General features: G+C 48.3%; 1 protein-coding gene across 2 annotated transcripts in view; it reads left to right on the top strand.

Annotated features, from left to right (window-relative positions):
- Positions 1 to 20141, top strand: part of STAG3 (STAG3 cohesin complex component) — a 1426160-nt gene that overhangs the window by 1118792 nt on the left and 287227 nt on the right. For both annotated transcript variants that reach the window (XM_078669437.1, XM_078669436.1), the window contains exon 26: positions 68 to 169. In XM_078669437.1, the coding sequence (XP_078525563.1) occupies positions 68 to 169 (102 nt within the window). The remainder of the gene's footprint in view (positions 1 to 67; positions 170 to 20141) is intronic.

The following is a 20141-nucleotide window of genomic DNA, read 5'->3' as shown; positions in this document are numbered from 1 at the left end:
CGTATCTTTCTTGAAAGGGACTATGGAGAAATTCACAATCATAGACTTTTTAACATTTTCTTTTTAGTATTACAATGACTATGGGGACATAATCAAAGAAACTCTGAGCAGATCCCGTCAAATCAACAAAGTGCAGTGTGCCAGGACCCTTCTTCTCACCCTGCAACAGGTTTGTGCAACGTTTGCGTTAATACAGCAGACCATTTGCCTTCTTTTTTAAGTTTAGGGGTAAGGGCGATTACTTTGAAGTTCCTAGTGCCAAACATATTAAAATGTAGAGAAGGGAATGAAATAACTTTTATGTATTCCTCTGTTATAAAATCTTTCTGATCTTAACAGTAAATATCGCTGCGACCGCACAGTATCCCAGAATTCGTTTATAAGAAAATACTAGTTTTTGGAAACTTGACAATTAACTATGGATGTCTGACACAATCATGCATGCTTTTACAATGCATGCCATTACAACGTGTGCAATACAACTAACGTGTTGTTACCACATGTTTCATTACCACGTAGGTTGTTACAACGACTTGCCTTAGCGGAGCACTGGACTTTGGAATAGTATAAATTACTAAAAACAGTAGGGAAGGTATTGAATTTAAAATCCAACAACACTTTACCTAATGCAAGTCGTTGTAACGACTTGCATGGTAATGGAACGTGTGGTAACAACGCGTTCGGTTTATTACCCGCGTTGTAATGGTACTGAGTAGTTCTGGCTGCGTAGTAAAGGCTGTTTCCCATTAACTATAACAGCTGCCTATGCAACATAAAGGTGCATTTCTTGTCTATAGACTATTTTATAAGCTTTCCTATCCTACACAAGTGTGGCCAAACTTACTAAGAAAAATAACCCTCTGCATCTTCAAAAGCCTAGCACAAGATTCATGGAGGATATTCCAAGTTCAGTTCAACCCAGCTCACACAATGGGAAGCACTTCCAGGATCCTTGATGGAATGTAGGACCCCAGAATTCCTCTGGAGAACTATATTGTAAGGTAATGAATTCCAAACGCCAAAAAAGGTTCTAGGGAGTTAAAGACCCTAATTCCTGACACCACGGGGTTACTGGCCTACGCCCAATTGTCCTAGGAAGTAGATCAAGGCAAGATTGAAGGATAACCATCAGGCACAGTCCTTTTTAGGTCGAGCTGGCGTTGGAGCGCAAAGCGCTCCCGCCAGCGAGTTCTATAGTCGCCGTGTTCACTGGCAAGGGAGTCTAGAGCTGTGCACGAGCCGCTACTGGCCTGTGCACGAGCCGACTCAGCTCTGTGGACGCGCACGTCTCCGGAAGACGTGCTGCGCCCGAGCCGCCTCCCGCTTGTTCTTTCAGCAAATATTCTCGGAGCCGTAGGGCAAAGTTACCGAACAGCACAACAGGTAGGCTTTTTACATTTATGAAGACAGTATGATAGGCCTCGTACACACACCTCTCCTTCCAGTGCCATACTAAATCAATCTAGCAGTGTACTCTAGGTATTGTTGGGTACAGAGTATTTGAGATCTTGCTGTTGGCTATGGGCTATTAACGATGAAAGTATTCTCAAGCTTTGTCTGCGCAATTACATATTTTGTGATGATCATCGTGATTTCCTGTTTGGGTTTTTCGGATCCAAGAGAGGTGTTAACAGTCGATAAAGTTGATGTTTATAAAACTGTAATAAAGCGTCCTGTCTCTTTTTTGTGTTAAGCTTTTTTTTGTTTTCTACACGTAGTATATATATATATATCTATATATATATATATAGTCCAGGGCAGACAACCAAAGGAAGAAAATAATTTCGCGAAAGGCGTGTATTGTATTGTAGCTGAAAGTATATAGTGCTTCTTACCTCTGAGGAAGTGCACTAGAAGAGGGGTAAGCACACTTACAGAGTGCAGTTTCAGAGTGCAGTTTCAGAGTGCAGTTTCAGAGTGCAGTTTCAGAGTGCAGTTTGTGAGTGCAGTTTGTGAGTGCAGTTTGTGAGTGCAGTTTGTGAGTGCAGATTGTGAGTGCAGATTGTGAGTGCAGATTGTGAGTGCAGATTGTGAGTGCAGATTGTGAGTGCAGATTGTGAGTGCAGATTGTGAGTGCAGATTGTGAGTGCAGATTGTGAGTGCAGATTGTGAGTGCAGATTGTGAGTGCAGATTGTGAGTGCAGATTGTGAGTGCAGATTGTGAGTGCAGATTGTGAGTGCAGATTGTGAGTGCAGATTGTGAGTGCAGATTGTGAGTGCAGATTGTGAGTGCAGATTGTGAGTGCAGATTGTGAGTGCAGATTGTGAGTGCAGATTGTGAGTGCAGATTGTGAGTGCAGATTGTTGATTGAGAGTGCAGAGTGCAGATTGAGAGTGCAGAGTGCAGATTGAGAGTGCAGAGTGCAGATTGAGAGTGCAGAGTGCAGATTGAGAGTGCAGAGTGCAGATTGAGAGTGCAGAGTGCAGATTGAGAGTGCAGAGTGCAGATTGAGAGTGCAGAGTGCAGATTGAGAGTGCAGAGTGCAGATTGAGAGTGCAGAGTGCAGATTGAGAGTGCAGAGTGCAGATTGAGAGTGCAGAGTGCAGATTGAGAGTGCAGAGTGCAGATTGAGAGTGCAGAGTGCAGATGCAGAGTGCAGAGTGCAGATGCAGAGTGCAGAGTGCAGATTGAGAGTGCAGAGTGCAGATTGAGAGTGCAGAGTGCAGATTCAGAGTGCAGAGTGCAGATTGAGAGTGCAGAGTGCAGATTCAGAGTGCAGAGTGCAGATTCAAGATTCAGAGTGCAGAGTGCAGATGCAGAGTGCAGTTAAAATGTTGCTAGGCTAGGGCTTTAAAGACACCCCAAACGTGGAAAAGACTGCTGTTTTTCTTTGGTTTTGTCCAGACGGTCACGCCTAGTATTTTTTTGCAACTATCTTTTCTCCTAAAACATTAATATGCAGGATTGCTGAGGGGTCTCCCCTGTCAGTCCTCGTGGTTGTTTTTTGTGAAGCCCCTGCAAGAAATGGCCATAAAACAATTGGCTGTTTCAGTTGTCTAGAAACACCACAGATTCTGCTTGACCTGGGCGTGCTCCATGACTTGCAAGTGGAACTTCACAGACAACTACATAAAAAAAAGCATTTGCAATGCAATAGGTCTCGCATTTGCGAGAGTTTAACCTATTGGCATTGTAAATGGCAATGCCTTTTATTTATGTTTTAAAAACCAACACATAAATAAAAGACATTGCCATTTACAATGCCAATAGCTCAAACTCTAACAACTGCGAGACCTATTGCATTGTAAATGCTTGTTTAGCCTGTCGCGTCCTTGACCCTTTTGTGCTGGTAGGTGTGCTTATGTCCATGCCTCTGATCTTAATTGCTCTTCACCAAATGCTCTTCCTGAGTCTGAGCTTTGATTCCATCTCTGTTGGTCAGGTCTAGTCATGTCCAAAGTGGCCAGAATGCGCCCTGTATTTACAGGATGGGTATTACCTTCAGCCTTCTGACCAGGGTCTAGGCTAGAGGAAAGCAGCTGTGTTCTGCTTGGCGCATCATATCTCTTAACTGATTTTTAGAATTAAGAAGTAACTTCTGTTGTGAAGTGACCATACTAACATCAGCTGAGTTTACTTATGGGGAAACTATGGAAGCACTGTTTGGGTACCAGTTCCCTTTTACATGATCTTTCACCTTTGAATTTAAGGTCCTCAGGCAACCAGATCAGTAATCCTCGTTCCATGTACACCTGATAAAAAGTACTTAAGAAATGGTCATTGGGATGTGCATTAGAAGGTCATAAGTAAGTCTTCTTAACTGTAATGAAGATGGTGATATCTAAATCATTTGAGTTCACATGGTGCTGCTGGGCAAATCTCTGAGATAAATGTGCATTGCTGCCTTGAAGCCAGGCAGTTAAAACTGCCTTGAGGGAAGCGAGTCAATGAATGACCTGAACTCTTATAGAGTATACCGATCTCTGTGGCATGTTCAGTAAGAGAATGTCTCAACAGATATTAATATAGAAATGATTTGTACAAGGTAAAGTAATTATGTAGGAAAAGAAGAGAACCATCAGGAGTTGGTTATCGCAGTCTGTATTCGTAAATAAGCATCAGCATACATTTGTACAGCAATAATAGGATTATTCTATGTATGTACAATCGAAATAAAGTGGACACGTGCTCGTGAAAAAATGTGAACGGCGCATGTGTGGCACATAGCAGAGTGAAGGTTGCAGCAAAAGGGTGTTACTTTCAAATGGAACAAAACATGAATACTGGAGGAAACAATTATGCTATGAGTGCTAATCTACTCACCCAGGTCTCAACTGGGTATCTGAGTTTTTCGCCTGTTCTGTACTGTTACATTGGGCAAGAGTTAGTCCTCTGTGGACTAACTTTATAGGCCCCTTTCCGTGGGCTATTAATGTGGGACTGACCACAACATTGTCTTCCAGAGAAACACCTAATTACTCAGATGGCTATATAAATCAAATCCATAGCGGTCCCTCCCTGCTTTACAATTCCACAGCCCCAGCTACCCCAGCAGCGAATGATTTATAGGTTTTACTCGATAGACTTGAAAAACAGAAAAAGAAACCGAAACGTACTGCACTACACGCGCACATGCTCACAGACTATCTGAAAGCACGGGTGATCCCGGGCCCAGGGCAACCCCCCCTGTGTCATCCGCTATGATCTTACGAACTACATACTCCGCGAGTATGCTGCACCAGCTACGATCCCCTCAACTTCAATCATGCTCTGCACTCGACCCTTCACTCCTGGCTCGTGACTCTGTCCACACCTGCTCTTGCTGCAAAATATCTATATCATTCTTGAATAAACCTGCCCTTGCCAATATCTGTAAATCCCCAAACTTATCCAAACCCTATCTTATGGCTCTCATTAATGTCCGGTCACTCGGTAAACACCGACAGGACATAGCTGACCTAATCGAAGACAACAAAATTGATATATTATTCCTGACTGAAACTTGGATGGACAGTTCATCCGACCCAGACTTAATGATCGCTGTTCCCAAAGGCTTCTCTATCCAGAGATTAGATAGACAGCGCAAGAAAGGTGGTGGTATTGCAATTATCCTACGTGATGATTTGACCGTGAGAAGTAACCCAATATCTTCTGTATCATGTGAGGCATTGCAATTTTCCATTAAGTTGTCTCCCACCTACAACTTTAAAGGGATTTTACTATACCGACCCCCGGGATCAAGGACCGGATTCATGTCGGATCTTAGGGCAACCCTTGAAACTTCCACCTTGGACAACTCCTTAACTGTCCTCGGCGACTTCACTTTTCATTTTGATAACACCAAGGACAAGGACACAGCTACCATCCTGACTGACATGACCACTTTTGGTCTCTCCCTGATGGTCAGAGCCCCTACACATGAGGGGGGCCATATTTTGGACGACATCTTTACCAATTTACCGGAGCTACATGTTGACCAAATTCTTCCCATAACATGGTCAGATCATTATGTCATCCTGGCATCGCTGGCGATTCATGACTCCACCTCCCCCAAATCACACTCCCATTCTCTACAGCAGTCTTTCTCGGTTTGGAGTGATATTGATGCCACCAGACTAAAAACCCTTTTGTCCACCTCCTCCCCCTCTCTCTCAGATGATCCCAACACAGCCACCATACAATTCAATGAGTGGGTAGGCTCCGCAGCTATTTCTCTAGCCCCTCTAAAACAACGATCCCGGAACAGATCTGTTCCATCGGCCCCCTGGTTCTCAGAGGAGCTAAGAATTCAAATACAGCAGTGCAGGAACAAAGAAAGGCACTGGCGGAAAGACTACACCGCCGAGGCTAAAACTAAGTATAAAGAAACTTTGGTCAGATACAAATCTATGATTCTCGAGGCTAAGAAAAAATATTTTAGCGACAAAATTGAACTCGCAAGAAATTCCAGTAAGGCACTGTATGAAACTACTAAACAGTTAGCCGGCTGTTCTCCAAATCTAACCCCTCTACCCTCTCAGTTGCTATGCGACTCCTTAGCCAAATTCTTCTATAGCAAAGTCAACGATATCTACGCTGCCTTTGCAAACAACATCAATTCCCTTTCTAATTCATTGATTACCCCTCGGACTGGACCTATTCTTTCTCAGTTCAAAGACATTTCCAGCTCTCAGGTAGAGGATCTTATATCCACCATAAAATCAGGTTCAGCTCTGGATCCATGTCCTCTCAAAGTCTTACTTCCTGTAATTGAAGTGGTGTTGCCTTTCATCACTTCCATTTGTAATTCTATGTTTACCTCAGGTATTTACCCAACCTCTCTAAAACAAACCCTCATTAAACCCCTGTTAAAAAAACCTCATCTCGACATGGACGACTTAAAGAGCTACCGACCAATTGCCAATCTTCCAATCCTGGCAAAAATAGCCGAAAAGGCCATGAACCTACAACTGTCGGCCTTTATAGAGGAACACCACCTCCTCGACGATTCCCAGTTTGGTTTTCGCCAATATCATGGGACGGAGACGGCTTTGATCAAAGCTGCGGATGATATAAGATCTATCCGGGATGCTGGGGGGACCGCAGTCCTGATACTGCTTGACTTGTCGGCTGCTTTCGACACGGTCGATCATGTCACCTTGATCGGCCGTGTCGAAAACATTGGTGTCCAACATAACGCCAAGAAACTGTTGGCGTCCTTTCTGGCCAATAGAACACAGAGGGTTACACTGGGATCATTCCTTTCCCCCACTTTGTCGCTACCATGTGGAGTTCCACAAGGCTCATCCCTTAGTCCGACACTCTTTAACATTTATGTGTCGGACCTGGCCAATACCATTCGTGCCCACGGGATGAGCCTGACCTCCTATGCTGACGACACACAGTTGGTTCTTGCCATTAAGAACGATGGACACAAAAAAGCAGCTGACCTCAATCAAGGCATGGTGGCAATTGGAAGCTGGATGGCTTCCAATTGCCTAAAATTACATTCCGACAAGACGGAGGTAATCATTTTCGGTCATTTGATACCGGAATGGTCCTCTTGTTGGTGGCCCGCGTCATTGGGCCTTCCCCCTAAGCCCGTTAGCAAGGTGAGGAACCTCGGAGTCATTTTTGACGACCGCCTTACTTTTCTCCCTCATGCTAATCAGATCACTTCTGCTGCCTTCTACAAACTGAGACTAATTAAGAAAATCCTTCCTTTTCTCCCAGACTCTGCCGGCAAAACATTGGTTACCTCTTTGGTATTGTCGACTCTGGATTATTGCAATGCCTTGTTCTTGAATGCTCAAGAAGGAGTCTTGAACAAAATGCAATTAATCCAGAATTCAGCAGCTAGGCTCCTGGGCAGAATCCCCAAATTTCATTCTGTTTCTGGTACCATCAAAGAACTGCCTTGGTTACCCATAAGGAATAGAATAAAATTCAAAGTTTTATGCATAGTGTTCAAAGCTATGCATAACATGGGACCTGCATTTTTCACTCAAAATTTGACCCCCTATTGCCCGCCCAGAACCTTACGCTCTTCCAGTCTGAATGATCTGGTGGTTCCACGCAGCAAATCTGTCTCCTGGGGAGACAGGAGATTTCTTGTCTCAGCCCCCAGACTTTGGAATACTCTGCCTCCCTCGATTAAATTAAGTCACTCACTCTGGTCATTTCGTAAACAACTCAAGACTTGGCTTTTTAATCAGTAGACCCTCTCTTCCCCTCCTTGGTTGAATTTCTGCAGATACTACAGCGCCGAGACGCCCAAGGGCCATTGTTCGCGCTCTAGAAATTTCATTAATAAATAATAAATAATAAATCCCACTGGGACTCCAGATACGTAACACTCCAGCCATTTTCATACATGACCGAAGGTTTCATTCAGGCTTTAGTCATCTAGCGACCACCTGCTCCAGACATTGGATGGTCCTTGGTATCAACACTGCTTTAGAACACAGCAAAAAAGTATTAGAAGAGATTGCAGAGTTAAAAAACTCATTCTTGTGGACACCATCACTAATGCAAGGGATTAACTGAACAAAAAAATTAATGAGATCCATAAATGTATCAAGAATTACAGCAAAGAGAGAACTTACCCATACCTACAAGACAATTTCTACAGCACTACTTACCAACCCTCCAAGACACGACACTGGGGCAGGTATAAGGGCCACCAACCAGTAACTTTTTCAGATTCCTCCAATACCTCAGCGGAGGAATCTGACCTAGGTGAAGGCACTAGCTCCAACCCAAACCATAACAGACCACCCCTCCCCTACCTACTTGTTTTTTAGGGAGAGGCTTTGGTCAGGGACGGGGCAGGGGACACTACCACTGTGACGACCCAGGGAAGCGACTGACCCGCCGGAACTTCTATCCGTGGGATCTCCCGCAGTAGGCCCATCCAATATGGCTTCCATTACTCACATGATACCATTTCCATTTTGTCCAGCCCAACCCTCTCCTCTCAAGAAATCACCCTCTTGAGCAAGGGACTATCATTTGTTCTGACTGAGCGAAGTAACTTTTTTAATCTGCACAAGGAGCTTTTGAGATTTTTCAGACATTTCAGGCTGAGACATTTTTTTGTCAATAAACCCTTTGACAGTAACCCCAACTGGTCACTTTTCCATGCTTCCTCCACCTTTCTGCCACCCTCGTCTACCATGCCTCCAGAAATCCTTGCATTCAATAGAATGATATTACAGTACGTAATGGAAATCAAACAACATTTTGAGTTTGTCCCATATAACCTCCCATTATCATTGAAACAAGCTTTAGAAACTCTCTAGACAAGCCATGACACAGTGATCAAACCATCGGACAAGGGGGGGAGGATTTGTCATCATGGGCACAGAAAAGTTCAGTACTGAGATAATAAGACTACTTTCCAACACTGAGCACTGGAACAGGGTATCATAACCTGTACGGAACATCCGTCCTTGAATAACGCACATCCACGTACACCAGTTATATATGTATTGTCTAAGATGCATAAGAATACAAGTAGTGCCCCTGGATGTCCTGTTCTCTCAGGCTGTGGCTCAGTTTTTGAGCCCTTAAGGAAATTAATTTATGCCATCATAAAGGAATGTGTCCCGCTCACAGATAAATACATAAAAGAGAGTTTAGACCTCATTTATCAAATTGAAAAAAAAACCTGCTATTCCGACTCTGATAGTAGGTCTCACAGTCTTTGTACAGTAACATCCCCCAATTGGAAGGTCTAGAGGTTATCTTGGATCTATTAAATACACAACTAACCCTACTAAGATCCAGATGGACTTTGTGGTAAGACTGCTGGAGATTTGCTCTTACCCATAACTATTTCTTATACAAAATACATTTTACTTGCAGAAGAAAGGCGTCTTCTTGGGAGCATGTCTTGCCCCCAGTTTGGCAATCTTGTATGTGTGCACAACCTTGAGGGAACTAAGATCCTCACACAGGGCAACCCCTTTTACAACCAAATCGGGATTTGGAAACGGTGCATAGATATCCTCCTCCTCTGGCATGGCCAAATTAACTCCCTACATTTATTTGTAGAATGGCTCAATACTACCTTAGTACACCTTATATTCCTTTCAGATGCTAAGAGTGATAATCTATCCTTTTTTGATCTCAAACTTCAAACACGAGGACAAAATAGGAACATCACTCTACGTAATGCCCCTGGAAAGGAACATCCTTCTGCTTTACTTAAACTATGAGATGGACTACCGTATGGATAATTCCTCCCGATATGGAGGAATTGGAAGTGGAAGACGGACTACTTCTAATAGGCAGCAATCCTGGCTGAAAAACTGACATCAAAGGGTACCCATGTCGTCTAGTGTCACACACCCTTAAATACGCCTGGTATTGCCCCAGTGAGACTCTTCTCACCCCCAAAACAAATGTTTACCCTTTTTCTCCACCTTCTGCCCTTCCAATAATATCCACATGATAATAAAGACGAATTAGGACATTTTATGCACAAAGACACCCTTCTCAGAACCCCCTCTTTTCTCCTGCAAAAGACAGTGATCTGGCTGACTATTTGGTACACACCATAACCTGAAAGCCAACCATGCCCAATCCATTAAGACAGCATGGGGGTGATCACCGGTGAGGAGTCATTACAAATGTCAGAATTGCAGTGTCTGCCCTGAACATTTAAACGAACCACTTTAAAGTAGGCATACGGATCTTTCCTCTAAAGCAACTGATGAACATTGTATGTTATTTATACCATAAGTTGACCTTATGTATATTGGCCAAACAACTCAAATGATTAAACAACGTATCATCCAACACAAGTCACATTAGATGTAAGGTGGAAAAAGCCCCCCTATTCTCCTATTTCCTCTCCATGAACCACACTGAGACAGTTTTTACTTGCCAAGTAATCGACTAACCTTCCCTCCCATTGCGGGGCAAAGATTTGTAACTGCTACAATAATGTGAATGGTGGTGGATCACACACTGCCACCCACTAAACCATGGTCTTAATATGCTGGATGAATGGAACAATAGGTTCACAAGGTACTGATTGTTCATACATGGGAATGTTTTGCTCCATTGATGTATACAATTTGCTTCTTTAATGTCAAGTTTTGCTCTTAAAAGTGTTAATTATAGCTCTCAATTTGTCCGGATGGAGGTCTTCATTTGTCCTGCCAATACCATCTATCATGTTATCCAATGTGTACACCACCACTAAACTTGCGTACCTCACACATCAAAATGTAATATATTGCATATATGTCATCAATGACACCTATTAGTTTAGTGTAATTATAATGTATAATTTTGACTATTGTGTTACCTGGTGTAAAACCTTCCGTCTTTGTGGGCTGCAGAATTCCGACGCTCAGGCCTATTGCTAGTTATCTTCCCACTGTTCAGGCACAGTTACATTCGCCAAGATGTGATTACATTTACTGTACATATAAATTGATTGTATATATTCTTTTGACTTTGCCCAGCTGGGTGCTCATATAATTTTTCTTTTAATTGCATTCCGCAATATACCTATTGTAGGAGGCTGGCTTAGTATATGGTGCTCACGTATGTAAGTGTAGCACCCTGCACTAATTCAGACAGCCCTGATGGAGGTTTGAGTGGTCTTGGATAACCTTAGAAAGCTCTATATGTTGTAGCTATGGAGAACAGCCTTCAGGCGTAGTCCAGAAGGAGTGTAAAGCAGCTTGTTTTACCATTACTTAATCTTATGGTGTAGGTTTAGTGAAAAAGAACCAAACAATGTAATTATAAAAAATATGTATTTATTATAAACACATACTAACACATTGCAATATCTCCTACCCGGAGATATAATCACAAATCACATAATACTTTAGCAATAGAAAACGTAAGTAGCATAATTACACAGTGTTCTCCAGGGGGAGACCAAACCATATACTAAAATAGTGTAATGCAAACCACTACCTAAGTCGAGACTGGACCCAGATGATGTAGAATAGCTGGGGACCCAAGGAAAAACCCACGGTTAGTACCCATGAACCCCACGGAGGCTGTGTGCAGAGTGAGAACACGACCGCGTGCTCATTACAAGTCAATGGGTTAGATGAGGTTGCAGTTTTAAAGAAGGTGGACCCTTCCCAGAAGACCCTGCAGAAACCCAGTGGAGGATGTAAGGTTGGAGAGTCACCCCACTCAGGATACCCCGGCAACCAGAATACCTACACCAGAGAAGCCGTGTGCATAGGTGCGAAGTGACGTCGGAAACTGCCGGTGACCACAATGGAGGACTTCAGTGAAGATGCCGCTGGCAAAGAAGGCGAAAGAGTCCTTTGAAACCCAAAGATAGATTTAAGATGAAAGGTACGTGCAAGCAGAGGGGACGGTGTCTGCCACTCGGGAGCGACCAGGAGGCACAGAAGACAAATGCCCATTGATGTCGGCGATGCAGGAGAGTTGACTGTCTCCTTGAAGCTGCTGCTGTTGTGTAGACTAGGTGACCGTGTGGAAGACCAGGTGCCGTTCACGAGCTGTCCCACGTCGGATGTCAAGAGCCAGGGGGTCGGTGTCCGTCGAGCCAGTCAGAAAGCCTTTGGCAACGGCAACAAACATAGTAGCCGAAAAAGGTGCAATGTCGGGACCAGAAAGGTCCAAGTGACTCACCATGAGTAGGCAAGTCGGAGCAGATCCCGCGCAAGCAGGGAGGCCCACTGGAGCCAAAGAAGACCCTCAAGAGGACCACTGGTCCGAAGGCACAGAAGTCGCAAGAGGACCGTGAGCAGCTCACCAAAGGGTGAATGCAAAAAGAACAATTGATGGACAGAATGCAGAACAATGTCATACATTCAACCCAGTTCAGTTACATCCATCGGTTTTCTGCTCACCATGCCATGCCAGTTTGGACCCAGCCATATGCAAATCAGTCTTGATCCTGCACCCAATGGCAACCATCCGGGGGGAGAATGCAAAAGACACACAACTGATGGACGGAATGCAGAACTAATCAAAACATTCACCCCCCCCAGTCAAGAGATCTGGGTTAAATCCATCATTCTTTTGCTCACCATACCACCCCTGTTTAGACCTGGCCATATGCAAATCAGTCTTGACCCTGTGCCTCATGGGAACAGTCCAGCCCGAACTGTCAAGCCAGGTCCTCCCTGGACCGGAAACAAGCATCCTAGGACCGGTTTCCGGGTTTCACCCCTCCTCAGCCAGGATAGCTTGATTCCAGTGTCACAGTGAGCCCAGGACCCACGTCTGGGCATACCTGGTGCACTTAGGGTGAGAAAGCAAAAGACACAAAATTGATGGATGGAATGCAGAACAAATCATAACATTCACCCCCAGTCAAGAGATCTGGGTTAAATCCATCATTCTTTTGCTCACCATGCCACCGCAGTTTAGACCAGGCCATATGCAAATCAGTCTTGACCCTGTGCCTCATGAGAACAGTCCAACCCGAACTGCCAGGTCAGGTCCTCCCTGGACTGGAAACAAGCATCCTAGGACCGGTTTCGGATTTTCAGCCCTCATCCGCCAGGATAGCGTAACTCCAGTGGCATGGAGAGCACGGGACTCACATCTGGGAACACCCATCCCACTCGGGGTGACAAATGCAAAAAGAACAATTGATGGTCAGAATGCAGAACAATGTCATACATTCAACCCAGTACAGAGATCTGGGCCTACATCCATCTTTTTTTGCTCACCTTGCCATTCCAGTTTGGACCCAGCCATTTGCAAATCAGTCTTGACCCTGAGCCCAATGGGAACAGTCCAGCCCGAACAGCCAGGCCAGGTTCTCCCTGGACTGGAAACAAGCATCCTAGGACCGGTTGGCTGAAAAAAGGTGACATACCCTGAAACCGGTCCCAGGATGCTTGTTTCGGGGCCAGGGAGGACCTGGCCTGGCAGTTGTTCTGGATTGTTCCCATGAGGCACAGGGTCAAGACTGATTTGCATATGGCCGGGTCTAAGCTGGGGTGTCTTAGTGGGCAAAAGAATAATGGATTTAACCCAGATCTTTTGACTGGGGGAGAATGTTTGCATTGTCAGCATTCCGTCCATCATTTGTTTGCTGTGGCACTTTTTGCCCTAAGTGGGTTGGGTATGGCCAGACGTGGGTCCCTTGCTCATTGTGCCACTGGATTCAAGCTAGCCTGGCTGAAGAAGGGTGACATACCCTGAAACCGGTCCCAGGATGCTTGCTTCCGGTCCAGGGAGGACCTGGCCTGACAGTAAGGTCTGGACTGTTTCCATGAGGCACAGGGTCAAGACTGATTTGCATATGGCTGGGTCTAAGCTGGGGTGGCGTAGTGGGCAAAAGAACAAAGGATTTAACCCAGATCATTTGAATGGGGGAGAATGTTTGCATTGTCAGCATCCCGTCCATCATTTGTTTGCTGTGGCACTTTTTGCCCTAAGTGTGATGGGTATTTCCAGATGTGGGTCCCTTGCTCACTGTGCCACTGGATTCAAGCTAGCCTGGCTGAAGAAGGCCTGGCAGTTTGGTCTGGACTGTTCCCATGAGGCACGGGGTCAAGACTGATTTGCATATGGCTGGGTCTAAGCTGGGGTGGAGTAGTGGACAAAAGAACGATGAATTTAACCCAGATCTGTTGACTGGGGGAGAATGTTTGCATTGTCAGCATTTCGTCTATCATTTGTTTGCCGTGGCACTTTTCACCCTAAGTGGGATGGATATGCCCAGACGTGGGTCCCTTGCTCACTGTGCCACTGGATTCAAGCTAGCCTGGCTGAAGAAGGGTGACATACCCTGAAACCGGTCCCAGGATGCCTGTTTCCGGTCCAGGGATGACCTGGCCTGGCAATTCGGGCAGGACTGTTCCCATTAGGCACAGGGTCAAGACTGATTTACTTACTCAGGGGCGTGGCCAACACAATGGCGTGCTACGACGTGTGGCTCCGGAGCTCCCGGCGAGCTGCTTCATAATCCGTCACTTTGAAACCCAAAAAGCCCACCAAAGTAACAGGGACGAATCAGGGACACGGCGAGACCAAGCGGAGGCGAGCAACGAGCGGTGTACCGCCGTGAAACGTCCGATTTACTGACTTTTTGTTCCCTTTTTACGCGCCCGGCCGGAGACAAGATGGTGGCCGCGGCGCCCGGACATCGCCAATAGAGCTGAAACCCGGCTTCCAGGTCCGGCGGCGAGCCCCTGCAGTGGGGTCGGAGGACGGGGCTCTCGGTGTGGTGATCTGTCGGGACCGGGCACACCCGATCCATGGAGTCGGAAGCTCCGGTACTGATCAACCCCCTACCCAAGATGGTGGCGGGAGCGCCCGTGGGGTACTGAGGGATCCCGAGAGCACGTCGAGCCATCATCCTGGGGGCCCATAAGGTGAGCGGCGGAGAGGCAAGAGGTAACGGCCTTACCGGGGGTGGAGCCCGAGAGGGAACCCCGGAGGATCCATCGTGAGCCGGCCTCGGGTTACACCAAGAAGGCTGCCGGAGCCGCGAACTGAAGATCTGAAGACCCCAGTCCTGGCCTCGGACCCTGCGGTGCCCCCACCGCCCTGTGGCCGGAAAACTATGCACGATCAGGCACCATTGAGGTACTCAGGCGGCCTGCCTCCATACGAACACAGGAACGACAGGGGTCGCCTGGAGGCTTGCGGTGCACACCGGTCACCGGCCACTCGGCCCCAGCCCATCTGTAAGAGGCCCCGATCACTGCTTGTTCCCCGGACAACAAAGGAACTTTAGTGCAGCACCCCCCCCCCCCCCTCCCCCTCCCCCACGGGCGGTGACAGAGGCTCGGGGCTTGGTGAGCAAAACCTGGGAGGTGCCCGACGGAGATAGGGGGACTGAAGGACTTACCTGGCGCCACCTACCACTGATCCGGTTACAGCGGAGTGTGAGACAGACCAGGCAGTGACCCACGCGAACCCCAGTGTGGGGCTCTTGGACCCCCAGTGCACCAGGTGGGGTGCGGGCGCAACGGCCTGCCCATTAGGCCACGACTAGTGCCCGGTAGGTAGGGTACATCTTTGCTTGCCCTGCGTGCTTGACACAGCTACCGTGCACAACATGGGGAAGAGGGACCCACTACCCAAAGCGCCCAAACAAGGGCCCATGGACAATTTTGCCACGCCGAGGCAGATGGCAGAGACCCTCACGACCCCATCAAGTGTGCGCTCTGACATTGAACTGCTGATGGGGGCCATCCAGGCTTCTTGAGCTGATATCCAAGAGTCCCGTGCGGCCCTGGAGGTCAAGATAGGCGAAGTGGGCTCCGAAGTGACGCTGCTGAGGCAAGACTTCCGGAATTTATCCGACAGGGTGACTTCTGCTGAGGCGCGGATGGGCAAGGCGGAGGACTCGATCACTACCCTGAGAAAAGACATGGCGGAGCTCAAGGCATCCCATCGCCACCTACTGTGGAGTGTCAACGATGCCGAAAACAGAGCGAGACGCAACAACCTGCGCTTTGTTGGATTTAGGAAAGTGATTGAGAAGGCGGATATGGTCTCCTTCCTCCACTCCTGGCTGCTAGAAACCTTCCGGCGGTGCAGTTCTCTCCCTGCTTCATTATTGAGAGAGCGCACAGGGCTCTATTGGCAAAGCCGCCGGAGGGAGCGAGACCGAGATCGGTCATTGCGCGTTTTCTTAACTTCGCGGACAGAGACTTGATCCTGCGAGAGGCGAGGAAACTGGGTGAGATCCGTCTAGAAAATGCGCACATCATGATCTTTCCGGACTATAGTCAGGAGGTGCAAAAGCTACGCTGCTCCTTTGACGCTGTGAAGGCGAAACTTAGAGACTTGAAGATCTCCTACATGCTACTGTTCCCGGCGAAACTCAAAGTGCTCTATAAGGAACAGTCACTCTTCTTCGCCCATCCGGAGGACGCGTGGCAATGGTTGGAGGAACGACAAATTCTCAATAGCAGAGAGACTGTCGGACGGGAACTGGTGGACAGGTCTTGGCGGAATGGACCCCAGTGGGAACTGCCGAAGGCACAGAGAATGAAGTCCAGGAGATCAAGGAGACAGACCCCGGGGACGCGGTTCGGGAACCACATGGAATGGACGATCGGCCTCCCCGAGCGGAATGGCAGAGGCGGGCTCGAGATTTACCTGTCTACGAACCACCGCCCGCTCGGAGTGAGAGGACGAGGATGAACTTGAGAGCCGCACCTCTGGAGGGGAAGAAAGGGAGGAGGGGGGTGTTACCGCGGGACGAGGAATGGGAAGAAGACGTGTTTTTGTTGCAGTGGTTTTTATTCTAGCAAACAAGTCATCGGTACACTTCTTCCTGGGGTTGCTCTTTCTGGGGGACCTGCTCCTTTCCTGTCTGGTCTTTCGGAGCACTCCCTCCTCCTTCCTCCTGACGGGGCTCCTCCTCCTGCTGCTGCTGGGCTCCGGAGGCTCCGCCGGCCGCCGAGAAGGGAAACAGAAGAGAGGAAAAGTAAATAATTCTACTTTCTGTCACGGATTTCTGAGAAGGAAGGGGTACGTGTGGGATGTGGAGGGGACACACAGTGCACGGATATCAGGGTCGGTGAAAGTGCAGTTAGTGATCCGCTATTCGGAGGGCGGGTTTCGCTGAGGGTTTGCACACATGCTATGTCAGGCGTCTGCCTTTTCTCCTCCACCACCCCAGGACCCGTTCACGTACCTCGGCTAGCCGTACACCTCCTGGCGCACGGCTGGGCGGCTCGCGGGGTTGGCCTCCCGGCTTTACAGCTCCTGTCTCTCGGTTCTCGGCTCTCCCTGCAGACGCTCCGGTGTTTGACTCCTCAGTTTCTTGATCCGATGATGCCGCATCCCGACCTCGCCTTTCCGGATTCTCCTCCTCCGCAATGTTCTCTTCACTTAGCCAGCTCGTTCCTCCTCTCCACTCCGCCTCGTTGTACCCGCTCTCTCCAACGCTCCACTCCTTCTCGCTGCTTCCCGCCTCTCCGCTCTCCTGCACTCTGTCCGCTCCTCCGGTGTAGTAACACACCTGGGGACTGTTGTTGCTGCTTTTTACGGACTCTCCAGGCTCCGCCTCCTCATTCAGGTTTGCAGTCCAGTTAAAGGGACCCCATCCTACCTCGTCCTCTTCGTCACAGCTATATCGTTCCGCAGGTGACCATCCCGGGGTTTGAGGAGGCTGTGGAGACAAGAGGGGGGGTCGTACATCGTTAAAGGGTGCCCCTCAGTAGGGCGAGACCCCGCACCCACGTTACAGGGGGTCAATCGGTCCACCCCCTGGTTGATGCGATCCGAGTATTGGAGCAGTACATGTCTGGACATCACAGCGCGCCTGAATCAGAGACTCAGGACTCCAGATCATGAACAATGGTGAGTCGGGTCATTGAGTATGCAGCTCGATGAAGGGAAGCACGCAAGTTGACACGCCATTTTGTTACTTACGTTCATTGTTTGTATAAGTTCTGTTGCTGATCACACTCCTGACCAGGTAGTGGAGGGGGGTGCTAGGAGTGATTAAAGGGAGGGATGTGTGGGAGGGCGAAAGGCCTTCTCCTACGGACAGTTCTGCCTCTTGACGGGACGGGACTGGATGGGGAGGGAGGTGGGGTGGGGGGGGGAAAGGGGGGGTCTCACGTTAATTCAGGTGGGGGATGGGGAGGGGGGGTTGGGAGGCGGGGGCAGCAGTCGGGAAGAAGCAGTTGTACGCTTTGATGTTCTACACCACACTTCTGCAACGGCAGGCAGCTTAATTGACATATCACATTCACGAATGGCTAGTGCACTAACACCGCCAATGGGCAACAGGGAGTTAGTATCCTGACATGGAACATGAACGGACTGGGCTCCAAGGTCAAGAGAGTGCTAGTGAACTCCTACCTTAAAAGATTAGATCCAGATATTACCTTACTCCAGGAAACACATCTTAAGGGCACACACTGCGCCTTTATAGCCAGGTGTCGTTTCAGGGTATTGGCACATGCGGGCTACACGTCCGATTCCACGGGGGTGGCGGTCATTATCAAAAAGTCTTCCCCATTTTCCATCTCACGCACCTGGATAGACCCATTGGGGACGTACGTTGGAGTTGGAGGGACATGGAATAGACGTCCATACACAATACTGTCCGTTTATGCGCCGCCTAAGCTGCAGGCACGTACACTCAAGGCTCTGGCGAGCATCCTCCTAGACACGGCTGACACTATCCAAATCATGGGAGGTGATTTTAATGATGTGATGGATATTAGAATGGATCGTTCAGGGGAGGTGGATAGAGGTGGGACACGGACCGTCCTGGCCCATCAGATAGCCACTTTGGGTCTCAGACATTTGGAGGTGGCTACATCCTACCCAGTATGCTTACTCCTACTACTCAGGGGCCCACAAGGTATTTTCGAGGCTGGACTATGTATTCATGTCCAGACAGTATTTGAAGGTGGACGACACGGCGGAATATAAGGCCAGAGGGATTTCGGACCATTCGCCATTATGGGTACAGACCGGTCAGGTCCGGGGCTCTTCGGGAACCACCTGGCGCCTTGCGGCCTGGGATCTTCAAAACGCAGCGATTCTGCGCGGTTTGAGAGCGGACATCAAGGTCTACGTGACAGAAAACGAGGGGACAGTGGACTCGGCGGTCACCTTTTGGGAGGCCATGAAGCCGGTCCTGCGGGACAGACTGCAGAGTAGAAGGGGTGACGAACGTCGTAAACTCCAAGCCGAGGTCACAGCCATGGAACAGAATATCCTAGCACTGGAAAAAGACTACCAGTGCCGGAAGGATACTGAGACTCTTCGGCGCTTACTAGATGCCCAAAGACAGTATAGGGAGCTGGTCACTAATGAGGCGAAGACCCAGTCCCTGGCCACCCTCCATCGTCTATATGACGTGGGGGACAAATCGGGCAAACTCCTAGCGTGGCTCAGTCGCAAGGAACAGGCGGCTAGATGGGTCGAGGCCATTAGGAACACGGATGGGGTGCTCGTTACCTCTGATTTGGCCATTGCTGACGCATTCGCCTCACACTACGAACTTTTCTACGCAGCTAGGGACTTAGGAACATGCGAGGAGGCTGGCAATTACATGGCACAGACGGACCTGCCCACATTATCTCCTAAGGACCTCCGGATTTTGGAGGCTGACATTAAAGCTGATGATATATCAGAAGCTATAGCCAAACTGAGACCGGGGAAAACTCCGGGGCCGAATGGTTTTCCGGCCGAGTTTTTTAAACGTACGGCGGACCTTTTGGGTCGGCATCTTAAGGGGCTTTTCACCGGGGCTTGCCAGGCAGGAAGGCTCCCCCCAGATCTCTCTGTGGCCACGATTGTACCGATATACAAAGATGGTAAACCGAAAGAAGACTGTGCATCCTATCGCCCCATCTCCCTCCTCAATACGGAGGTTAAACTTTTGGCGACTATCCTCGTGAGACGCCTGAGGTCAGTTATCTCGAACCTTGTACACCTAGACCAATCTGTTTTTTTTACAGGACAGGGCCCCCAAATGAATCTTCGACGTACCCACAATTGGCTCCAGGAGGTGAAGGGACGGGGCGAGCCACACTGGTTCCTCTCCCTTGACGCCGAAAAGGCCTTTGATGCGGTACATTGGCCATTTCTTAATGCTGTGCTCCACAAATTTGGATTTGGTCCCAACTTCCAAAAGTGGGTCCAGCTCCTTTACACTGCTCGGAGTGCTGGGGTACGGGTTAATGGAAGGCTATCCCGTGAATTCCCGATTCAGCGGGGCACCCGTCAGGGCTGCCCCCTGTCTCCCCTCCTCTTCACACTTACTATTGAGGTCCTG

Source organism: Lissotriton helveticus, chromosome 12, assembly GCF_964261635.1.
Source record: "Lissotriton helveticus chromosome 12, aLisHel1.1, whole genome shotgun sequence".
Taxonomy (NCBI): domain Eukaryota; kingdom Metazoa; phylum Chordata; class Amphibia; order Caudata; family Salamandridae; genus Lissotriton; species Lissotriton helveticus.
Note: the sequence above shows the minus strand (reverse complement) of the source record. Positions and strands in the feature narration are given on the sequence as shown.